At 41.1% G+C, this 22,688-nt stretch overlaps 1 protein-coding gene across 5 annotated transcripts in view; it reads right to left on the bottom strand.

Annotated features, from left to right (window-relative positions):
* The window catches only part of USP24 (ubiquitin specific peptidase 24), a 137,696-nt gene extending 131,289 nt beyond the window's left edge, over window positions 1-6,407 (bottom strand). For all 5 annotated transcript variants that reach the window (XM_070468116.1, XM_070468118.1, XM_070468119.1 and 2 more), the window contains exon 1: window positions 5,996-6,407. In XM_070468116.1, coding sequence (XP_070324217.1) covers window positions 5,996-6,307 — 312 coding nt within the window. In that variant the 5' untranslated portion in view covers window positions 6,308-6,407. The remainder of the gene's footprint in view (window positions 1-5,995) is intronic.
* Between the last annotated feature and the right edge of the window lie 16,281 nt (window positions 6,408-22,688).

Below are 22,688 nucleotides of genomic sequence, written 5' to 3'. Positions count from 1 at the left end.
TTTCTTAGCAATGCCTCCACAATGCAAAAGTCTCAGGCTGATACATCCCTTCTATCTCAATTTTCCAGCTACCTAAATGCTTACTTCTTTATACACCCAACTTTCTTCTTATTTTCTTATTTTTTAAATCAAAACCGTGGTAAAATGTATTACACATTCCTGAACTTTCTTAAACAGAACAGACGGCAACCTTTTCTGGAGTGCGGCATCAGTAAAAACAGCCTCTAGGGGCAATCAGCACACAGAGCTGTTGTACCTCACTCCATACACACTGCTTTGCCTCAGAGTTTCCTTCCCCTCCTTTATCCCTGAGCTACTTGTCACTTCTCACTATGGTGTTTGCCTCCAGCGGCTCATCACCTCATGACTGGGCTACTGTAAGACACTTCTAATTTGACAGGAAACCTAACATTAGAGCTGGTTTGAACTATGTTTTAGAAAAAAAGACAGAAGAGCTAGGACTTCCCTGATGGCTCAGTGGTAGAGAATCCGCCAGCCAAGGCAGGAGACATAGGTTTGACCTCTGATCCAGGAGGATCCCACATGCTGCGGAGCAACGCAGCCCATGCACCACAACTTACTGAGTCTGCGCTCTGAAGCCTGTGAACCCTGACCTTACGCGACTCAGCTCCTGAAGCCCTCACTCTCCAGAGCCCGAGCAACAGGGCAAGAGAAGCCAGCGCGAGGAGAAGTCAGCGCACCACAACTTTAGAGCAGCCCCGCAACTCGCGGTGACCAGAGAAAAGCATGAGCAGCGACAAAGGCCCAGAACAGCCAAAAACAAAAGCGATTAAATAAATAAAACAAAAGCAAACTAAAACACAAACGAGTGAAGTGCGTGATCTTGAGTGCATGTGGAATATGAGGGTGTTCTGAAATGGTTCAATCTTATACAGTTTACTTCTCATTTCTCTTTGGTATTTCAAACAAGAAAAACTTCTGGGAAAACTGAACTCCACAGACAAGAAAATTATTACTGAACCAAATCTTCCTAAATATAATGATTCTTATTAAAAGCAACAATTTTTCATCTTTGCACTCAAATTCAAATAAAATCCATGTTATATGTTTTTGAGCAGTAAGAACGAAGCTGTGGAATACCCTGATGTCTGCTATTTAGGTTATATTACGGTTGAAATTCTTTCCTCATATTATTAAAATATTTACTTTTCTAATGTTGTTACTGGTTTCAAATTTTAAGCTAACAGGATTATTATGTTGCATAAAGCTATCCCTACCTACTATGATTTCACTAGAATACACCTCACTGATACACAAAAGGTACTTCTTTCATGCCAAATTACATTCATTCTAATAGCGAATGGTCAGGTCAGATGAACTCATATGCCTAGTTCGCAAAGGAGACACATATATACTAGATTATAAAGAAATTCTTATTTCAAAATTAATCTTTCAGAGTCCCTATTTTTCATGTACTTTCAACTGAATTTTGAAATTCTTTTTTCCCTTTCTTTGGCCTTGCCCCGTGGTATGCAGAATCTTAGTTCCCAGCCCAGGGATGAACTGCTGCCCCTTGTACTGGGGGCAGAGTCTTAACCACTGGATTGCCAAGGAGGTCCTGGGGATTATTTTATTTTTTAACTCTAAAACTTATAAACAGATTCCACATTTTCTAATTTAACAAGTTACAGTAGATCAGAAACTAAATCATATATTCAAATCACAAATAACTAAAATTTATTTATAAGATATTTACTCCACATTCAAATGAGCTAGGACTGTGTATTTTAGAGGAAAAAAAGGACATGAGTTTTAATATAAACCTTAGTATATTATGTAATATATAATGTATAATTTTAATTCATGTGTAACTACCCACTTAATACCAAAAGAAAAAAGAGGCAAAAATAAGTTAAGTAGTTACAAAGTAATGTGATTTTTTATACATTCTAGCAGGACCAACTTTGCGGATCTTTAACAAAAAAGCAATGAAATCATGCAAATACTTCTGACAAAATATTTCCAGAAGACTATCCACAATTAAACAGGAACAAAACAAGGAGTTCACAATATTAGTGAGATCACAGCATTAAATGTCACTTCTAGGAATAAGAATTAACATGAAACGCGACACTAAGGTCTCTCTAACTGTTAAAACTCTACTTGCAAAAAAAATTCCATTTTAGTATTTTCTAAAGAAAAAAAAAGGAAACTTAGTAACAAGTAAGGTATGCTGCACAAGTGTTAAATTTTAAAAGGTGCTTAAAAGGGTTCCTGGTTCTAAGTTCTAACTCTGGATAGGATCACAGTTCTTAAAAGGACCAACTCTGTCCCAGTTCTAGGAGGGCAGAACCAGGGGGCATGTCCTGAATAGTGGTCAGTGGGGCTGATATTAACCATAAAAGAAACACCGAAGAATTCTAACAGTGGGGGTGTTAAACATCTGGATAAATTATTTGGAGCAGCTGTGAGATCTCACTCTCTTTAATAATAGAACAGACTCTTACCTGCTGTGGAAAGGTTGTGAAGTAATGCTATTCAAAGTCAAAACTGGTGAACTTTTCAAAACCCCATCCAGACCAAGACACCGAGAATTAATACACATCTACACTCAGCACAACTTTCTGCAAAGCAGTACCTTTATGTCACTGGAAGATTATCTAAAAAAGTGGCTTTCTGTGCAGTGTTATGCATTCTACTAGATATCTGAGTCTTTTCTGTCTGCATTCTCCTTGGTGCTACTGAACTAGAAGTTAACTGCTTTTACTTTCCAAATTTTAATTTTTAAACCAAATCCTAATTATAGCATGAGCCCAAATTACTAAACTGATTTACCTAACTGCATGACCTTGGGAAATCACTTCTTGTAAAACTAGAGGCTTGCACTAAGATCCACCAGAATGCAATCTCCACATTCTGTTCCCAGTCCCGGAACCTGGAAGGATTAAATGCTTACCAAATGAGAGGACTGTTCCTGATACCAAATGACAAATACAAAATAAATGCAATCATTTTTTTCTTTTTTTAACAACTGGATTTTGATCTGCATATTCCCAAACATTTTTAAGAGGACACTGAAACTGAAATTTCCTATTAGGCCAATACAAATGTATATAATTTCAGACAAGGACCTCATTTTAAAGAAATAAAAAGTAGATTATGCAAGAGCTGACAAGCTTCACCTTGTTTATTACACTTTCTTTTCTCCAACCTTTTACTGTGCCCTGTCCCTTTTTCATTTGAAAGGCAGGCAGTTAGTAGGGAGAGAGTGTACTGCACTTGCAGTGAGTGGGCCTGGATCCTAGTCCCATCTCTTTCATGAACTGACTCTGTGGGGACATGTCACTTCCCCTTTGGGGCTTGCCCACTTGCATATGTAAAACCAAGAAGACAAACTAAGCATTAATTTCTGAAGTCTTCTTTAAAAAGGAATGATTCTCCCTTCATTCTATCCTTTATCCTATTCCCAACGCCTTGATTCAACCCTTGCAATCCACATCTTTCCTAGCTTGTACAGGAACCTCAAATTTGTCTCTTTCCCTCTTTATTTTTCCTTTTTATCTTAAAATGAATTCAATCTTAAACCATGAGTTGAGCAGAATGAAAAACACTCTCTTTGAAGTCAGAGAGACCAGTTTCAAATTCAGATTTTGCCACTAGCTAAGCACAGCTCTAAAATAGTGATGTTATTAACTACCTCACTGGGGATTAAGTACAATGTATAAAGCACCTAACAGCACCTGACACCGTATAGATGTTCTTAAAGATCAGTGCTTCTCCCTATTTCCCAAGATCAAATGCCTCAGGTTCCCATTGTCGACAAGGATGACCAACAAGCTGCACAAGCGGCATGCAAGTAGATTTGTAAAACTACAGAGGCAACAACTGGATTAAATATTCTCACCAGGTTCCCATGTGCCTGTATCCTTGTCAGTCTTCTGGGTAAAGCATCCTCAGTCACCAGTAGCACCCCCCACCTTCTACTCTGTGACCTTGCAAAATTAAATGGTAGAGTCAAATCCACAAGTTAAGAGGAAATGAAAACCTGACATGGGTCTTCAAGAAGTCATAGATTCTCCAGATTTTATGTGAAAGCAAACTCCTCAGCCTGTTATTCATGTGAAAGGAAGCCAGTTCCAATTCTTAGTGTTTAAATGTTCGGTTAGTAACATTAAATGTTCGGTTAGCTAACGTTAGTATTTAAACATACATTAGTACAGTTAATGTTAAAGTAACACCAAGCATTATTATTTATTTTGATTTTGCAATTCTAGGAAATTAAAAGGCGTGATAAAAGAAAAGAGTAAATTTTTTCACAAAATAAGGATATGCTGAACTTTGAAGGACTATACAAGCAGCTTCAGAAAAAGCAGTGGCTTTCTTCTTGATTTCAAAACTGGGTCAAAACTAAAAGGAACAAGAAGAGTGATGGGGGTTTGCAAACAGAAGCTCATTTCTTAAAGTGATTTAAGTACAGTTATTTAATTACATGGGACCTTTCCCCCAAAGTAGGAATAATTACAACCTTTACTTCCATACACTAGTCAATGATACAGCTGAGTTACTGGGTAACAGAGGGCAATCAATCAAGTGTGTGTAAGTCTGGAAACCAAAGAGATCTTGTGAAGAAATCTAGTTTTTTGAAGTGCCACTTTCTTTCCCAAGCTACTTCAGCCCAAGCAAAAGCCCATGCTGCCAAACCATGTGACTAAAAAGACAGATTATTTATGAAAAAATTCTTTCAGGAGGCTTAGCTTCATTAAGAATTATCCAAATTCACATCTCTACTTAAAAAACTAAACCACTAGAGTAAGCCAACCTGCTCTACTGGACCTTTGAAATGTACTATGCAGCAAATCGAACCAAAACCCCTATCATGAGCTGTCATCTTTCTGCAAAGGAATTATTCACCAACACTGCTGCTTCTGGTTGATCCTTTTTTAAAAAAATGACAGGTAAAGTCAGTTTTCTCCCTCATGTTCTTTGCACATATCTCAAACTAAACAGAAGGAATCGTCTCCACCCAGACGAGATCTCCGATCAAAGCCGTTCACCTAGATGGCCCTTTCTCCTTAACAGACTCCTCCAGTCCCTTTATTTCCCACCCTGTCCCTGTCCCTCTGCAGAGCACCCTCAATGCTACAACCCCTTTCTCCAGTCTAGTTTTCCCTCCTTTCTGACTTAATCGATTACCAGTACCCAGACGTGGTTCCGGCTTCATCCTCCAACTCCAGTCCCATCAGTGCCGAGCCCCTCCTCAGCTCTGACTCCCGTTTTGGCCTCTTATCTCTAACCTTTCTCAGTCTAATAATCCCCATGTCTTTAATACCTGGTTTTATCGGTGACGCCCCTACCCACATCTCATGTCAATTATTGTCACTCCTGGCCTCTGCCCAGTCCCTCTTCATTTTAGACCCCGACTAATCTCCTCCTTTTTCTGGTCCTTGGTTAAAACCCAAATCCCATCGTAACCTCAAGTCCTCCTCTGATCCCAGCAAAGGCCTTTACTCTGGCTGGCCCATCCCACTTTTTCTCTGACTCTGAAGCTGGTGCCTTCCCCCACTCCTTCACTGAAACCCTGGGCCACAAAATCTCGGGTCCTCGCCTAGTCTAGTAGTACCCCATTTCTGACCGCCCGATAACACGCGCCATCCCCCATCACACACTCCAGGCCACTACGTCGATCTTCCCCCGTCTCGGGGATGCCAGCTTTGGACCCTCCTCCCCATCCCCTTCCCGGGCCTGCCCCTTTGGTGACCTCAGCTCAAAGCCCGAGAGACCCCTCCCCAGCCCGCCGCGCAGCCCTGCCCCGCATCCCCAACTCAATTTCATCAGCCCTCACCCAATCACTCCCCACCTGACCGCAGCCCGGTGACCTCCGCCCTGACAAGTCCGGTGCTCCATCTGCCCTTTCTCCGTGCCTCCCCTGCCCCACACGCCCTCCGCACTTCAAGCCCAGTGGGGTGTGTCCCCTCCCCACGGAACTCCAGCCCGCTGGCCTCTCCCTCGGGGGTCACGGGCCGCCCCTCCTCACCTCGGCGTCCACCACCTCGTGGTACGCGGGCGGGGGGTCGAACCCGCCGCCGCCTCCGGTGCTCCCGCCGCGGGAGGGGCCGTCGCCGCCGCCGTCGCCCCGCGAGCCTCCGCCGGGCCCGGGGCTGGGGCCGCCCCCGCTGTCCATAGGCTCGTAGCCGCCGTAGTCGAGGCCCGGCCGCTCGTTGGTGAGCAGCGCCACGGCTTCGTTGATGTCGTTCTTGGCCAGGCGCAGGGCCTTGCGGATGGTGGCGGGGTCCGAGAAGCCCATGCACAGCAGCGTGGTCATGTGCTGCTCCTCCTCCGATTCCATGGCTCCGGCCTCCGGGCCCCGCCGGCCGGCGAGCAGCGAAGCTGCGGGTCCGGGGCCTGGCGGGCCCAGCGGCGCTGCGTATGCGCCGTCCCCGCACCCGGGCGGGCCCTTGCGCTCCTGGGCTGCGCGCTCCGCGGCCGCCGGGCCAGGTTGGGCGCGGGCGTGGGCACCGCGAGCCGAGCTACGGCAGTGGGGCGCTCAGGAGCGGCGGCGGCCCGGCCCAGCCCTGCGCGCCGCCATGTTGGCCTCCTCCTCCGCCTCCGCCTCCTCCGGCCCGCGGGGCCGCGCCTCCGCTCCCGGAAGCCGCACCAGCCGCCGCGGGGCCCGCAGGTCACGGGTGAGGGTTGGGGGCTGATTTTTCTTTCTTTCTTTCGTTTTTTTTTTTTAAAACAGAGGCAATAAGGGAGGGGCCGCGCCGCGCCGCGTCTAGGTCGAAAGGGCCGCCATGAGGCCCAGGCGGAGGCGATGGAGGGTTCACCACCGCCACCGCCGCCGCCGCCGCCGCCCGCCCATTCCTCCAGCAACAGGTTCCCCCGGGAGCGGGAGGGGCGGGAGTGAAGTACAGCTCGCGGCGCGGAACGTCCTCGGGCCGGCGATCCTGCCCTGCGCTGGGGGCAGTTCCCTCCGAACCTGCCCGGTGTCCCCGCCGGACTCCCGCTCCCGGACTCGCTCGCCCCGGCGCGGCCCGGAACGCACTCCATCCTAAACGCAGTGCGCTTGGCCGCTGCTGTAACCCACCCCCAACCGGGTCTGACAGGGACCGCGGTCCTGGAGGAAACCGTTCCGCCACGCTGCCTGAAATACCTTTCAGCGCCCACTTAAATTCATGCCCCAAACCGGCCAAATCGACCCACTCGGGCTGAAATGCACCATACTCTTGACCTAAATCCTTCCAACCTTGGCTGAAATCACCCTCAACTGGTTTAAGTGAACTCCCAGCCTTCGTTGAGTTTGCCTTCCATCCTTGACTGACCACCACCTACCTACCCCTGGCTAACCTGAGTGGACTCTACCAAACACATGCCAGAGTCCCCTGAGAGTCTGAAAAATATTTTTACAACCCGAACTCTAAATCCCAGTGCTCTCTGTGAAAATCTCCAAAAACTCCAGACTGCATCACCCTCCTTCAGCCTCTGACTCATCCCAGCACCTTGGACCTCTGTTCCCCTCCTGATACCCACACACCCACGTTTTACTGCACTCTTTGGCTCAGGATTCCGGCTATGTTTCTGCCTTTTGAGGAGGGACTGCGCCCCCTCTTTTCTATACCCTTTGCGGGAGGCGACCGCACCCCTGTTGATTTCCACCTTTGAGCATTCCCCTTCCCCTTCAGAAACTGCTTGCTTTGCTTTCTCTTTCCACTTTTAGCATTGTTACCCAGGGGGCGTATCTTTAGGCCACTGACTTTACCATCGAAGCCCTGGTCCTTGCTGTTTCCCCGCTTCAATTTCCTTTAATTCATGCTTCTCCTAAGTTATTTCCCTACCCTCTCCCAAGATCCTGATAGTTTCCCCCTATCTCACTACATGCTAAATTAATCCATCTGCTAATACCCTGACCCTTGTTTTTTCCTGAACCGTGAAGTCATCATCTATCTAACCTTTCTCATTCTATCAAATCCTTCCTGTTGCCAACCTAGGCACTCACTAAAATCCCCATTTACTCCAAATCTTAAATTAGGGGTGGTACCCAGAAATTTTCTCTGCATTCTATTAGTTTCCTTTTCCCTGGACCATGAGCCTTACTTGCTATCTACATTTTTAAACACCAGCAAATTGATTTACAGGGTGAATTTGTCATTGATGGTTAACATGTAAATAAAGTAACTGTTTCTTGTACTGTTTAAAGACTAGATTATAGACCAAAGACTAGGACTAATATGCAAAGGAAGTAAAGTTTTCTAAATGAGTTAATGAAACTAGCAAAACTCCTCTCTTCCATTTCTGAACAACAACGAAAAAGAACTTGCTAAGGAAGAATGCCTATAATTGGATCAGCTCATAACGTGTATATTGAAATAAAATGTTATTAACTGTTATCAACTACTAGGTATTCAATGACATTTTAGATATTTATCTGTGGTATATGAAGGAAAAAAGTCATCTAAATCAGCCTAATCAACCTGTCATAGAGTACCTGCCAAAGGTATTTGATTTTTGCAACAAATATATACTTAGTATTTGTCAGGTGCTAGGTACTGTTCTTGGCACTGGTGATGTGGCTCTAAACAGAGTAGATAAAATGTGATGATGGCAAGGGGATCATATTCAATTTTGCCCTATGTTTAAAGAGTTAAATCAATGATCAAATTAAGAAATAAGTTATAAAGGAAGAGAAAGTAGCAGGTAAAGAAAAAAATTGTTTGCCACTGAAATTCAAAATAGAACTCAAGAGGTAATGAGACAGAGCACATTCAGATGGCACATAAAAGGACATCAACAGTGGCAGGTTCATAGAACAAGACAGAGGAAGCTCTGCTGACTGAGAAGAGGAAGCAGAGAAAAAGTCTGTGATGAAAACTGGAAAGGAGCCACGGAAGGCTACGAGAAACAAGGAAGGCCATTTTTGAACCGGATTTTGGAGTGAGTGAAAAGCCAGAGTGTCATTTGAGGATGCTAGTAGTATAATCACACTTTTTTTGCATGTAAGAAAGCAAGTGAAACATTAAAGGCTGTTGAATTAGGATAGGAGGAGAGGGACCTGTGATATGAATATTCATACCCTCACTTACATTTTTATTTTTATTTCAGTAATATCTTGAAAATGTTAAAGGACCCTCCAAGATAAATATTTAATTCACATTTATCCTTATTTAGAAACTTTTAGAAGAAAAAGAAGTAGCTTGGTCTGGAAGAGAAGTATAATGGACTGTCTTGAAGATAAACTGTGAGGGGTTTCTTGTAATAATAAGTAATTAAAAAAAAAAAGTTATTGAATGTCAGTTTTGAGCCAGGCTGAGGACTTAGGGAGACAAATGTGAGCAAAATACACATAGTTTCTGCCTGTTTAGAACTTTAAAGGCTTTACAGAGAGACAAACAGTAATCATAAAGTGTGATAGGTACTTTGATTGGAGAATTTCAGAAAGTAAGGAGCAAATTACTTGCCCTCTATGAACACAAATTACCAAATCTAGGAAATTTAGAAAGTTTTCCAAAGGAAATGTTATTTAAACAATAATGCGATAGTAAGTAGGAAAGCCAGGAAAAGGAGTGTAAGATAAGGAGGGAGTTCCAAGGAATAGGAACAGCATATGCAAAGGACCTGGAGTGGGTAAGAGGGAAACAATTTGGGGGAACCTGTGGCTGATTCATATTGAGATTTGACAGTAAACAACAAAATTCTATAAAGTAATTATCCTTCAATAAAAAAATTAAAAAATCAGTGGGGACTTTCCAGGTGGCTCAGTGGTAAAGAATCCTCCTGCCAATGCAGGCAACATAGGAGACGAGGGTTTAATCCCTGGGTCGGGAAGATCCCCTGGAGTAGAAAATGGCAACCCACTCCAGTATCCTTGCCTGGAGAATTCCATGGACAGAGGAATTTGGTGGGCTGCAGTCCATGGGATTGCAGAGAGTTGCAAATGATTGAGCACACATACATGCATGAGAAAAAGTCACTGGAAAGTGGCTGGAGTGTAGAGGTCTAGAGAGGTAGCAGTGAGAAAGGAATCTAGAAGCGAGTATAAACAGACACCAGATCTGAGAGGGCCACTTAAACTGTGACAAGAAATTTGAACTTTATTCTGAGGGAGTAAGAAGTCACTGAAACATTTATGTAGAGGAGAGAGGTGATGGATGCTATTTAAAAATTTAAAATCAACCTAACTGCAGTGTAGAGAATGGTGTAGAAGAGAGGAAGAGTGAAGATGGTGATTTTATTTAGAAGACAAGACCATTTAGCCTTCTAGGTAAACTTTGGAATGAAAAAGAGGTTTTTTAATTGAATCTATGATACTTATATTTTTGTTCTTGGTTGTGTCGAGGGGTGGTTTTCTTTGTACTTGTTTTCAGTGGAGTTTGTAGGGATTCTTGAATATGTGGCTTGAGATCTTTCATAGCTTGGAAAATTCTTGGCTATTGTTTCTTTATCTTACTTCTGTTTCATTCTCTCTCTTCTCCTCCTGGGACTTCAGTTAAATAAATATGAGGCTCTTTTCATTGAATCATATCTGTCTCCTCTGCTTGTTTCTGTATTTTTTCAGCTCTGTGCTTAAGTCTAGATTTTTTTCTGTCCTTTCCTCTAGTTCACAAATTCTCTCTTCAGCTACACACCTAGACAGTGTATTCAAAAGCAGAGACATCAATTTGCTAACAAAGGTCCATATAGGCAACACTATGGTTTTTCCAGCAGTCATGTACGGATGTGAGAGTTGGACCATAAAGAAGGCTGAGCGCCAAAGAATTGATGCTTTCGAATTGTGGTGCTGGAGGAAGATTCTTGAGAGTCTCTTGGACAGCAAGGAGATCAAACCAGTCAATTCTAAAGAAAATCAACCCTGAATATTCATTGGAAGGACTGATGCTGAAGCTCCAATACTTTGACCACTTGATGCAAAGAGCTGACTCATTGAAAAAGAATCTGATGCTGGGAAAGATTGAAGGCAAAAGAAGGGGCGGCAGAGGATGAGATGGTTAGATAGCATCAGGGATTCAATAAACATGAATTTGAGCAAACCCTGGGAGATGGTGGAGGACAGAGGAGCCTGGCATGCTACAGTTCATGGGGTGGCAGAGTTGGACATGACTTTGTGAGAGAACAACAACGATAACAAAGAAACTGTACCAGTTAGCTGTTTTTATTATATCTCCTTATTCTCCCCAGGACTTCCCTGGTGGCTCAGATGGTAAAGCATCTGCCTACAATACGGGAGACCCAGGCTTGATCGCTGGATCGGGAAGATCCCCTGGAGAAGGAAATGGCAACCCACTCCAGTACTCTTGCCTGGAAAATCCCATGGACGGAGGAGCCTGGTATGCTACAGTACATGGGGTCGCAGAGTTGGATACAACAGAGCGACTTCACTCACTTTATTCTCCCCAATGCTGAGCAAATACAAATTGACTTTCATTCTCTATAGATTTCACCTATTCTATAAAATTCATGTAAGTGGAATCTTACAATGTGTGGTTTTTTGGTCTGGCTTCTTTTACTTAGTTTAGTGTTTTCAAGCTTTATCTGTATTTATAGCATGCATTAGTACTTCGTTCCTTTTATGGCTGAGTAATATTTCATTATATGGATATATGACATTTTGTTTATCCCTTCGTGATGAACATTTGAGTTGTTTCTACTGTTAGGGTATTATGAATAATGTTTCTATAACCACCTATGTGAAAGTTTTTGTGTGGTCAGGATGTTTTCATTTCTCTTGTGTGTATGCCTAAGAGCAAAATTTCTGGGTCAAATGTTAACTTTGTGTTTAACTTTTTGAGGAATTGCCAAATTGTTTCCAAAATAGCCTAACCAATTTATAGTCTCACCAGCAGTACATGAGAGTTTGATTCTCCACATTTTCTCTACTAGTTATTATAATCTGACTGTTTGATTATAGCCATCCTAGTGGGCATGAAGTGTTATCTTATGGTTTCAATTTGCTTTTGCCTGATGACTAATTATGCTGAGCATTTGTTCATGGGCTTATTAGGCATTTGTATATCTTCTTTGGAGAAAGGTCTATTCCAAGTCCTTTGTTCCTTTTTGAATTGGGTTATCTTTATTATTAAGTTGCAAGAGTTCTTTTATATTCTAGATCTAAATCCTTTACCAGCTGTATGATTTGTATGTATTTTCTCCCATTCTGTGGATGTCTTTTCACTTTCTTGGTGGTAACCTTTGAAACACAAAAGTTTTAAATTTTGATGAAGTCCAGTTAATTTTTTCTTTTGTTGCTATGCTTTTGATTTTATATCCAAGAAGTCATTGCCAAATCCAATGTTATGAAGTTTTGCATTGATATTTTCTTCTAAGAATTACATCTTAGGTCTTTGATGCATTTTGAGTTAATTTTTGTATTAATCTATGATGTGAGGTAAATGTCCAGTTTCATTCTTTTCATTTGGGTATCTAGTAGTCCCATTTCTCTTTGATGAAAAGACTGTTCTTTCTCCAGATCGAATGGTATTGCATCCCTGTCAAAAATCAGTCAAACATAAACACATGTGTTTATTTCTGGAATCTCATTTCTATTCCATTGATCTATATGTTTATCTTTATGCCTGTACTACACTCTCTTGATTACTGTTTCTAATGAGTAAATTTTATAAATCAAGTGTGAGTCCTCCAACTGGTTCTTCTTTTTCAAGATTATTTTGGCTATTCTGGGTTCCCTGCAATTATAAATTAATTTTAGAATCAGTTTGTCAATTTCTACAAAAAGTCAGCTGGAATTCTAATAGAGAGTGCACTGAATCTGTAGACAAATTTGGGGAGTATTACCATCTTAACAACACTAAGTGTTTCAATCTATGAACATGAAATGTGTTTTCATTTATTTAGATCATCTTTAATTTCTTTCAGCACTGTTTTCTACTTTTCAGCGTATAAGTCTTATATTCCTTTAGACAGATTTATACCTAAATATTTTACTCTTTTTCATTGCTACTATAAATGGAGTTGCTTTATTAACTTCATTTTGGAATATTTGAATGCAATTATACAATTGAATTTTGTATGTTACTCTTGTAAACTACAACCTTGCTTGCTGAACTTGTTTATTAATTATAGTTTCCTAATGTTTGTCTTAGGATTTTCTATATACAAGATCATGTTTTCTGTGAATAGAGATAGTTTAATTTCTTTCTTTCCAGTCTGGATGCCTTTTGTTTATTTTCCTTGCCTAATTGCCCTAGCTTGAATCTCTAGACAGTCGGTGTCAAATAGAGATGGCAGCAGCAGCCATCCTTGTCCTGTTCTTGATCTTAGGAGAAAAGCATGCAGTCTTTCATCATTAAGTATGATAGTGACTGTGGCTTTTTCATATATAGCTTTTATTTATGTTGAGATAGTTTCCTTCTATTCCTAGTTTGTTGAGTATTTTATCATAAAAGGGTATTGCTACTGCAGCTACTGCTAAGTCACTTCAGTCGTGTCCGACCCTGTGTGACCCCATAGACGGCAGCCCACCAGGCTCTCCTGTCCCTGGGATTCTCAAGGCAAGAACACTGGAGTGGGTTGCCATTTCCTTCTCTAATGTGTGAAAGTGAAAAGTGAAAGTGAAGTCGCTCAGTCGTGTCTGACTCGTAGGGACCCGATAGACTGCAGCCTACCAAGCTCCTCCGTCCATGGGATTCTCCAGGCAAGAGTACTGGAGTGGGGTGCCATTGCCTTCTCCAATAAAAGGGTATTAGATTTTGTCAAATGCTTTTTCTTTGTATCTTGAGATAATTATGTGGTTTGTTTTTTATTCTATTGATCTAGGGCGTTGCTTTAATTGATTTTCAGACATTACACCAATCTTGCATTCTTGGATAAATCCCATTTAATCATGGTGGTACTACTTTATATATGTAACTGAATTTAGTTTGCTAATATTTTGTTTAAAAACACAATGATGGTGGTTCAAACAGTAAAGAATCGACCTGCAATGCAGGAGACCAGGGTTCAGTCCCTGAGTTGGGAAGATCCCCTGGAAGAGGGAACGGCTACCCATTTCAGTATTCTTGTCTGGAGAATCCCATGGATAGAAGAGCCTGACAGTCTATAGTCCATGAAGTCGCAAAGAGTCAGACACAACTGAGCAACTAACACAATATTGGAGGAAAAGAGCAGTTACTTTTAGAGGAACTCTTAGAGGAATCTAGATTCTGATTGTTTCCTGGAAAAAAAAAATCGGTATGAAAAAATGGAGAAAGCTAAAAGAAGAAAGAGGAAGAGGTCATTTTTAAGTTCAAGGTTCTTCCCACCCTCTTTAGTAAAGAAAGTATATTTCCAAATGAGGTGTCTTTGAAAAGTTAATATGATGTCTTTCCATCCAAAAGATGATGCAACTGACCTGATGGCAGTCCAGCTTAGCTTTTGGATAGTTTTCCAGCAGCAGCAGTGGGTTTTCCTGAGCCCCCATGACTAATGGGCAGATGTACCCCCTGTGTGTGCACATTGATTCCACTGCCACCACTTTGGGAAGCTTTTCACTTGTAGGGGATGAGCTAGGAATCCAGCAGTCCACAACATGAGGAAATGCATGCTATCAGATTGTGGTGTGAGTGGGAGATAGGGCCAAGGTTTTGACTGCCAAACTGCCTTCTCCTGAATTTGTTAGGCACTGAACAGCCATTAAATATTGTGAGTCTGGGAATAACATGATGGAAGATGTACTTTAAGAAGATTAAACTGGCATTAGTGTATTGAACGTAAGAGATCAAATAAACAGCTGTGAGGTGAGAATGAAAAGAAGTATGTAGAAGATAGAGTCTTTAGGATTTGGCAATTGGATTTGATGATCAAGGACGAGGAAAGATGCCTCAATTTTAAGACTGGATGATCTGAAGTCAGGATTCAACCAGAAGGGTAGATGATAACAGGCTTTTTAGATGAATTGACAATTAAAATTAGGAAAGTTTGCCTACAGACTTCACCAGTCATATCACATGCATACAATTGGAAATAAAGCAGTTGCAGCTGATAAGCATTTATAAGGCAAGGAGACTAGAGCTATTTAATTTGGAAAGTGAAGAGATTTTTACAAAAAGAGAAAGATGAAAGGAGTCATTTATTTCTCTGATGACTTAGTTCCTGGCCTTTAGCTCAGCATACCCACCTGCACATGACACTACATGGCAGCTCAAGAAAGCAAAGCTTGTTCAGGCAAAGGTGCCCCAAGCACACACTCCCATTTTTATTCTACGGGTCCTCATTTTCATCTCCCTATTCTTGGTTAGCTGGTTCTGTACTCCAGCTTTCCATATTGTGGCTAATCTACCTGTGGCCTCTTGACTATAGTAATGTTTAGTACCCCTTCCTGCACGTTGGAGCCCTCTGTCCATGGGTTCAGATTTCAGTAATCTCACAATTTCCAGTACAAGACTTCCTCTGCTAGCTCAGCCTTTCAGAACCCTCCTGCTCAGGCTGACCCCAGAATTTCTATCAGGAGATAAAAATTGGGCAGTGTATCTCAATTATATTTTCTGAAAAATATACAGTCATAATAGTTTACAACTCTCTGATTGATTAAAATTTTGAATAAGGAGTAAGTTTACCTTGATAGTGTTGAAACTCAGTTGTTCAAAAGAGAAAAATGGACACCCTGCTCTGTAGGTGAAGACTCAAGATTTGAGGCTTTTAGTTCCTCTGAAACCAGGAGGACCTGGTTGTCAGGCTTTAGTGTAATTTCAACATGATTTAGAAGTCTGTTTCATTTCCCTAATGTTGACTCACCAGTGTGGATTAATTTTCCAGGGTGTTGTGCTAATTATAGGCTAGTGGAACTAATGGACTAAATCAAAATGGCAACAAGTGAAAAAGTAGCAGAGGCTCTGGGTTCTGCTCAGATGCAAATATATTTATAACTTCACAATTGTATGGTTACTACTAATTAAGAAGTATTACAGAGACCCTCAATTTTCAAAGGCGTCCACCATCATTTTCTAGTTAACCTTTCCCATTCATTACCACATCCGTTTTATGTGGAGGGTGGAGCTGATAAATTACTTGCCTGAAGTAATGTCTGTGGTAAAGCCAAAATTATACTTTAAACGTTATGAATAGTGATAAAAATAATATATTTGTGGAGCATTTGCCATTTTCAAAAGGTTTCCTTTCATTCCCTTGTCATTTCATTTAGCACCTTCTAAGAACCCCTAAGAAGGCTTCCTGTTGGTTAGTTTGAGGAGAGCACTAGCGAAGAGAGTTAGATTGACAGCTCGTTGACAGCTGTCTTGGTTAAATTTGCATAAAGAGTACAAAGTTGTTGCTCAGGATTCCAGAATTCTAAGTCATACAATCTTCACTCTCTGTCACCTGTTTCTGTTAGGTTTTCTTGGCATTTGAGGATCCACAGGGCAAACATTCAGTTACATTAACCTTTTGTTTTTTGAGTCTCTAGTTTTGTTCTATCCAAATCTGAAAGGTAGATGAGTCTAGTGCCATGACAGACCTTAATTTTAAAACATGGAGATGATCCAGATATTGTTATGCTAGAATGCTGGAAGAAAATCTCCAAAAACTGGACGTGATTCCAGTGGCTGCTGTGAACTGTGATTGCAGTGCATCAACTCCCCTCCCATTCCCCACACAACAGCCTGGGCCTTTCACAGGCCCAGTGTCCAGATACTCTACATTCAATCTCCCAGAACCTTCTACAATCCCACAAGCAGAGAATTCTACAATTGGATGGGTTCCAAAAGATCATGGAGTCTAACTTCATCACTTTACCAAAGAAGAAGATGAGACTCAGAGAACTGACGTGACTTTTCCAAGTCCCACAGCTAGTAGTCGTCAGAAGTGGAGTGAACACCTCGCAGATTTTTGCTCAGGTAGAAAAGGAGCCAATGATGATAGTCACAATCTCGCTGAAGCTGTGTTGGCCACAGTGAACTAGTGAATCAGCCAGACAGAGAGCAGTTCCCAAGATGTCTTCACAGTTGCTCCTTGACACAGGGCCCTATGGTCATGTTACTTTACCCAGCTGGGAATTCATAAGGCATATCTGAAGACTCTGGAAAGTCTCGTGGGAAAGAATTTTGTTTAATCAAGCACTTCTCAAATTATTTCATTATTTTTTTAAACTCAAAACCTAGAAACAGCCTGTGTAATTGGTGCTCCTTTGAATACATTGAAGAATAAATAAGTAGTACTTGTTGAGAAGGGCCTGCTCCACGCAGGGTGAAGGGCTTCCCAGGTGGCTCTGTAGTAGAGAATCAATTTGCCAATATAGGAGACATGAGTTTGATCCTTGATCCGGGAAGATCCCACATGCCACGGAGCAACTAAGCCTGTGTGCCACAACCACTGAGCCTGTTTGCTCTAGAGCCCACGCCCTACAGCAAGAAAATCCACTGCAATGAGAAGGCGGGGCACCACATCTGGGGAGTGGTCCCTGCTGGCCACAATTAGAGGAAGCCCACACACAGCAACGAAGACCCAGTGCAGCCGAAAATAAATCAATAATTTTTAAAAAGTTACTGCTACTATTTTTGGGTGTAAATAATAGAATCATAACCATCTAATTTGACTTCATTTTAAAGAAAAAAAAAGATGGAGAGGGTAAAGAGATGTACCGAAGGACACACAGCTGGAGGAGATCTGTAACTGAACTAAACAGAGCTCACCAGGTGCTCTGGTCCAGGGCTGTCTCCTCATTCCATGTCAGCACATAGTCACACCATAAATAGGGAAGACAATGAATATAAATAACAGCATTCACTTATTATAACACTCCTGCTACTTTATTATAACTTGTTTTAACTGTTTTCTTGACCAGACTGTGAACTCCGTGACAGCAGAAGCTATATTTACTTATTAATTTACTGCTCCATCTCCAGACCTAGCTCATTAGAGACACTCAGTAAATACCTCTCTCTGCCGAATGACTGATGAATGACTGAACAGTAGGAATTCCATTCCTTGAGATGCAATACATCCCTTGCTTTTTTTGTAATTTCTGATGTGGTTTCTGTCTCTCCACCCTCATTTTTCTCCCTTGGCACCTTCTGCAATTTCCCAGTGCTCCTGTCTCATGCCAAGGTTTCCTTCGTACATTATGAACGCACAGGGACTTCTAACTCCTGGTTGATTGATGGAGCAGTGGAAATGCAGTGCTCACCTCCACTTCCCTCCTAACTTTCACTGAGAGAGTTCTAGATCCCTGGGAAAAGCTCCTCTAACCAGCCCACCCCACGGAAAGTACCACTTCCTCCTCCTCATTAATGGATGCTGAAAAGGAGATAGATGTTTTCTAAATTTCCTTGAAACCCAAGCCAGCTTTGATAAAAGGAAAAGTGTTCCCCACTGTTTATTAATCAAACCAAATGTCCTGAGTCACTTGGCAGAAGGTAGCGTAGATGCTATGTCTCTCAGTTAGGCAGTTTGTATCTAATTAATCCAAAGGAAATGTTTGTGTGATGTCCTTTTCATTTACTGAAGAAGAATATGTGTTCAAACCTTTGCAAATTCATACTGAAATTAATTCTTCAAGGTTCACGTAACCACAGTTTTGTCAAATCTTCCTTTAAAACACACTTCCTTTAAAGTATGACTAACCATGATAAATTACACATATTTATAAATGTCATCTCTCATAGTGTTGTTGTGAAACTTAAAGAGAATAGAGTATGAAAACCACCCAGCACCATGCTTGGCATATCAGTTGCCTTTCATCTTATTCTATTTCCAGCTCTTAGGGTGGTGGAAGGTAAAACTGATGAAATTCCTATCTATATGGGCTAGGAATGGTTTTGGCTGTAAATAACAGAAAACTCATCATAAGAGTTTATGAAATAGGAGCTTTTCCCCTCATATAACACTAAGTCTGATGGAGTCTACTGGTTTGGTTTTTGTCTGAGAGACCAACAAATCCACAGCCAAACCCACTCCAGTGTTCTTGCCTGGGAAATTCCATGGATAGAGGAGCCTGGTGGACTACAGTCCATGGGGTCACAAAGAGTCAGACATGACTGAGCAACTTTCACTTCACTTTAATATACACATAACTTCTTTAAAATCATACCAATTGAGCAAAGTAAGTTTCATAAAGGTGTTTCAGAACTTACTTAAACCAAATTAGACCTTTTCTATCTCAGAGAGTTGGACATGACTAGCAGCTGAACAACAACAATCTTCAAAAATTCACAGGTCAATTTTGTTATTGTATTAGTCCAATATTAAACATTTTAAATGCTTGTTCATAAGACTTGTTTTTGACAGATTTATCTTTAGTATATTGTTTTGTTTTCCAAATAAATACACTGAATAAAATAAAAAATCCACAGCTAGTAGCTTGTCAATTCTCTTGGCCTTTGCCTCATCCATATTGCCTCATGGTTCCAAAATGGCTACTGCAGCTCCAGACATCATATTCATATCTGAGACAGAAAGGCAGAGTAAAAGATCTACCTAGTCTTTTCATTAGGAAAGCAAAAAGTGTTTTCAGACCACTCTCAACTGCCCAGCAGATTCATGTTTCATTAGCAACTCAGCCTCACTGGAAGTTGAGAAAATGAGTGCTTAGCTTGAGGTCAGAAATGGATCTTTGGTTCACTGACTTGAAATATTGTCTGACTCAAACTTTTAGTTTGACCCTCAATTGTTTTGCAGAGCTGAGGGAGAAAGTTGAGAGTTGCTTAGTAAGATCAACTTTACTTTCTCTTCTTGTCTAATGAAAGACCGAATTTAGCATAGTTGGGTTCCATCTGGAACATATATGGGTCAATTAAGCTGCACAGTAGGTGGGGTACTGGAACTGCCTCTTACCATCTCATGAGAGCAAATTATTAAATTTTTAGGAACACTGTGAGCCAGCTGAGAAACATGGTCATTATTAACATAGAATTATATTAACTTAAAATTAAATACATTATCTTGAAAAAGGTCATAAAAGCTCAAAAAAGCTGACCATTTCCTAACATTTTAATACATTTCACAGCTAACCATGCTCTTGAGGTTATTTATGTCTGCTGTATCTGTATGGAATTCTAAAAATGTGCTACTGTGCATTTCTTCTCATCTCTGTGTTTAGTGACAACTTGGTAGCTTTAAATTGGCCATGGTGGGAGTATTTACATCACAGAAATTAGCAAATGCTACAAATCTGGTATTTTTTTTCTTTTGAGGTAGTCAGTTAGACATTTACCAGCACTCCATTGTGCACAGTCCTAGAAAATAATAATTTGAAGAGAGGATAGATATGCATGGACATTTGAGGTAAGTAGGTAGGCATTTTAAAACAGTTTTCAGAGCCCTGCCAGAGATAAAACACACAAAGAGATGGTTCCCTGTGTTTTAAACCAACACAATAAGAAGGCATTCTGTAGGTTGCTTATTTTTTTGTAGGGATGCAAAGAGAAGTAGAATTTCTTCAGCTCCTGGTACTTGATTCATCCTCAGATCATCCTGTTCTCCTTCATTGCTACTTCATCATTATAAACACCCACTGCATACCTACCATGGATTAGATTCTGAGTTTAACCAAGGGACATTAAATATGATTTCTATTCTCAAAGAAATTATTAAAATGGAATATGCACAGAAAAAAAATAAAATGAAAATCTATTCTTTTGTTCTAAATATTCAATATATTTTCTTCACAGCACTTATCTTGATTTGTATCACTCTCTCTGAGTGTGTAATATATCTATATATAAATCTTTACCTATTTTATGTTGTGTCCTTCCTTAGACTGTAAATTCCATTAGGAAAGGCAGCTGCATTTCTTATGTTCACAGTTGTGTCCTGGTATCTACACAGTGCCTTCAAGATAGTAGACTCTGAATTACTGTTTGTTGAATGCATAAATGAATGAATTGAATGAAGTGAAATGAATAACATAGACAATAAGAACTGTAGGAGGTGACAGGAAGGAATGCTTACCAATGACAGGAATGGGTGGGAAAGCTTTTTGAAGGCTCTAGGACTTTAGGAGGATATTGAAGAAAGGATAAGACATAAATAAGGTACATGGCACATTCAACAAGGACTTATATGGCTAGAGTGAAGAGTTTAATTCCCTTTTGCTGGAGTTGGAGCAAACTCACTGAAACTGGTAGGTTCGGATCAGCAGGGTTATATTCAGTTGATCTCGAACTATGGTGTGAAAGTGAAAGTGAAGTCGCTCAGTTGTGTCAGACTCTTTGCGACCCTGTGGACTGTAGCCTACCAGGCTCCTCCATCCATGGGATTCTCCAGGCAAGAATAGTGGAGTGGGTTGCCATTTCCTTCTCCAGAGGATCTCCCTGACCCAGGGACCGAACCCAGGTCTCCTGCATTGCAGGCAGATGCTTTAACCTCTGAGCCACCAGCTAAGCCCACACTATGGTGTTAATTGGACCCAAAAGAGGAAAATTTAATTTAAAAGGCAAATGACTATTAGGGCTGAAGATGGAGCTCAAGGTTGAGAGAAGAGAAAAATATCTAATTAATTTCCCAGCTGCCAGTCTTGTTCTTCTACCTATTCTCCACAAAGAAACCAGAGCAATCTTTTAAAAATGTTTATCAACCACTATCACTCATGGATTTAGATGAAAAAATAAATGTTCATGAATTTATGTGAAAAAGTATTCAGCAAGATATTAACTATTGGATCTAGCTATGTACAAAAAAATGTATATACTACAACCAAGTGGGGTTTATTTCAGGAATGCAAGTCTGGTTCAGTATTTTAAAATTTATCAGTGTAATACACCATATTAACAGCCTAAAGAAAATTCACAGAGTCATATCAATTAATGGCAGAAAAAGCATTTCACAGAATTCAATATACAATCATGAAAACTCTCCAATAAATAGAAATAGAGGGTGAACTTTTCAACTTGAGAAGGATCATCTACAATTCTACAGGTGGCATTATATTTAATGGTGAAAAACTAAATGCATTCCCCCTAAGATTAGGAAAAAGGCAAATATGCCCACTATCACCATTCTTATTCAACATAGTACAAGAAGTTTTAGCTAGCACAATGAAGCAAGAAAAAGAAAAGAAAAGAGATACATATTTGAAAGGAAGAAATAAAACTGTCTTGATCTGCAGACAACAGGGTTGTCTATGTAGACAGCCACAAGGAATCTACAAAAAAATTTCCCCAAACAAAAGAAAACAAAATCCTAGCTTTTTCCATGCTGCCATAATGGTTTGCATGAATGTCCTGGATGATGCTCTCAAGAGTATCAACAGTGCTGAAAAGAGAGGCAAATGACAAGTTCTTATTAGGCTGTACTCCAAAGTCATCATCTGGTTTCTGACTATGATGATGAAGCAAGGTTACAATGGTGAATTTGAAATCATCTATAATCTCAGGGCTGAGAAAATTGCTGTGAACCTCACAGGCAGGCTAAATAAGTGTAGAGTGATCAGCCCCAGATTTGATATGCAACTCAAAGACCTAGAAAAATGGCAGAATAACCTGCTCCTGTCTCATCAGTTTGGTTTCAATGTACTGATAACCTCATCTGGTATCAGGGACCATGAAGGAGCAAGATGGAAAACACACAAGAGGGAAACTCTTTGAATTTTTTTGCTACGGATGTAATGGAAAGTGAAAGTGAAGTTGCTCAGTTGTGTCCGACTTTTTGCGACCCCATGGACTGTGGCCTACCAGGCTTCTCAGTCCATGGGATTTTCCAGACAAGAGCACTGGAGTAGGGTGCCATTTCCTTCTCCAGGGGATCTTCCCGACCCAGGGATCGAACCCGGGTGGTCTCCCACATTGTAGGCAGACGCTTTACCCTCTGAG

Source organism: Odocoileus virginianus, chromosome 5, assembly GCF_023699985.2.
Source record: "Odocoileus virginianus isolate 20LAN1187 ecotype Illinois chromosome 5, Ovbor_1.2, whole genome shotgun sequence".
Taxonomy (NCBI): domain Eukaryota; kingdom Metazoa; phylum Chordata; class Mammalia; order Artiodactyla; family Cervidae; genus Odocoileus; species Odocoileus virginianus.
This window is presented reverse-complemented; position numbering and strand designations above follow the sequence as displayed.